This window comes from Gadus chalcogrammus, chromosome 23, assembly GCF_026213295.1.
Source record: "Gadus chalcogrammus isolate NIFS_2021 chromosome 23, NIFS_Gcha_1.0, whole genome shotgun sequence".
Classification (NCBI taxonomy): Eukaryota; Metazoa; Chordata; class Actinopteri; order Gadiformes; family Gadidae; genus Gadus; species Gadus chalcogrammus.
In genome coordinates, this window is record NC_079434.1 from 18,563,672 (window position 1) to 18,565,948 (window position 2,277).

The window sequence follows — 2,277 nt, forward strand, 5'->3', positions numbered from 1 at the left end:
ACCACTGTCTTAGTTTATATTATTCTAACTTAATTTATTTCTTTTTATTATTATTATTTTAATCTATGCTGTTACTTATTTGTAATTTTTTTTTTAATACTATATTTTTATTTACTCATTTTTTCTGCTATGTGGCTGTTGAGGAACCAAGCCTAAGAATATTACTTTTGTGTACCACAGCACCCCCGTGTGGCGAACTCAGGTAGTGTCTCCACACGGCGCGTCACCCGGAAGTAGTTCTGCAGTAGGTGGCGTTTGCACGTGTGTGCTTCGTGCCTGGAACAACATGGCTTCGTGCATAGAGGATGTGTTGGCGAAGGCTGAGCAAGATGAAGCCGAGAAACTCAAAAGTATCACCGTGGTGAAGGAACTCGAACTCGAGTTCGACATCGGCAACCTCCTTGCACACGACAAGAACCAAATCGACATCCGTGAGTTCCGTGGACAGAAGAAAGAGGAGTTTCTGCGATCCCTGGCCCGGGACAACACGCAGCTCCTGGTCAACGAGATCTGGAAGTTACCCACCGAGAGGGTTGACGAGGCGATCGTGGTCAAACTACCCACCCCGTCCACCAGATTGCCCCGAGAGAAACCCGCTCCCAAGCCAAGACCGCCAACCAAATGGGAAGAGTTCGCCAAGCTGAAGGGGATCCAGAAGAAGAGGAGGACCAACTTGGTGTGGGACGAGGTGGCCAAGGACTGGAAGCGACGCCACGGCTTCAAGAGGGCCAAGGATGACACGAAGGAGTGGCTGATTGAGGTGCCCGTGACGGCGGACCCCATGGAGGACCAGTTCCAGAAGCGCAACACCGCCAAGCGGGAGCGGGTGGCGAAGAACGAGCTCAACCGGCTGCGGAACATCGCCCGGTCGCAGAAGATCAAGTTGCCTAGCGTGGAGCTTCGCCCCACCGGCACACAGTCCAAGGCGGACCTCGCCACGGCCTCCACCGTCGCCTTGGCGTCCACAGCATCCCACGGGAAGTTCCAGGACCGCCTGCCCAAGGAGAAGCCCCAGAGGAACACGGGCAAGAAGAGGAAGTTCGAGCCGCTCATCGGAGACTTCTCCAGCGAGAAGCAGAAGCAGCTGGACATCCTGAAGGTGATCGACGGCAAGAGGCCCCGTATGGACGTGACCAAGGCCACCAACAAACAGATGAGGGAGGACGACCGGGAAGAGGCGTCGGCCCGGTTCAAGAAGGGCAAGAAGGGACGGACTGACGGGGGTAGGGGAGGCAGAGGAGGCCGCGGAGGCAAGAGTAGAGGGGGAAAGCCTGGTGGAGGTAAACCAGGTGGAGGAGGCAGAGGTGGTGGGGGGCGAGGAAGAGCGATGGGAGGCGGAGGGAGAGGTGGAGGCGGAGGAAGAGGTGGTGGTGGGTTTGGAGGGGGAGGAGGTAGGGGTGGTGGTGGAGGCAGAGGTGGAGGTAGGGGTGGCGGAGGAGGAAGAGGTGGTGGAGGCGGCAGGGGGGGAGGAAGAGGGGGAAATCGCTGAAAAGACTTCCCAGAGAACTGAACAGAAGGGTTGCCATGTGAAAAAGACTTTTCATGCATCTGTGATGATGTTGTCAGATTGTCTGTGCTTTGTGTTGACGCGGCTGTCTGTAACACAATGAGCCAACGTGGGATTGTGTTTCCGACATGTGTGGAATATATTTTATACGTCCCAGAGGTTTGTGAAAATATGCATAAGTAATTAAAATGAAAATCTCATATATTTTCTTGCGTTTCCTTACAGTGGCGTCAAACTGAAGGCGCCTGCGTTATCATTGTGCGGTCATAGAGCTGTATGAGCATTTATTGTTTTGCTTTCTTACTGCAAAATTAAGTTGAGCTTGTGTTTCTGCCCATTACGGTAGGCTACCATCATATCAGCTCTCCAGATAGTCTAGTTGTGTTCATGCTGTACTCGGACTACATGCCGACCAAATCACTGACATGATTCATAGACCGTATTTTTAATAAAAGAAAATTATCAATTTATAAAAGCAGTGTGTTCATGTGTAAATACGCTTCAGTTGGGGGCATAGTTTAATGGTCGTACATTTTTAATGATGTATCAATGCATCACAATCCCTTTTGGATTGAAGATGCTTTAATTAATATGCTGCTGATCCAGCTAGAGAGATACTTCATGGGACACTTCACAATCTGGTTAAAGTGCAGAGTCTCACTTAGGGAAATCACAACAGTGACTCAGACACTGTCGTTACCAGCAGTGGTGGTGGTGCTGTGGGACACATGTCCCCATCTGTTGCCTGTACCTCAGCTACACCCCCCCCC

General features: G+C 51.4%; 1 protein-coding gene across 1 annotated transcript; it reads left to right on the forward strand.

The window, feature by feature from the left end:
- The first annotated feature begins 249 nt into the window (after positions 1–249).
- Positions 250–1,989, forward strand: rrs1 (ribosome biogenesis regulator 1 homolog). The gene has a single exon (XM_056584583.1). It carries the CDS (start codon positions 287–289, stop codon positions 1,487–1,489), a length of 1,203 nt encoding a protein of 400 aa, XP_056440558.1. The 5' UTR covers positions 250–286; the 3' UTR covers positions 1,490–1,989.
- Positions 1,990–2,277: the final 288 nt, after the last annotated feature.

Bases quoted from the DNA above. Each gene is read 5' to 3' on its own strand.
- rrs1 (XM_056584583.1), top strand. From the start codon at position 287: ATGGCTTCGTGCATAGAGGATGTGTTGGCGAAGGCTGAGCAAGATGAA.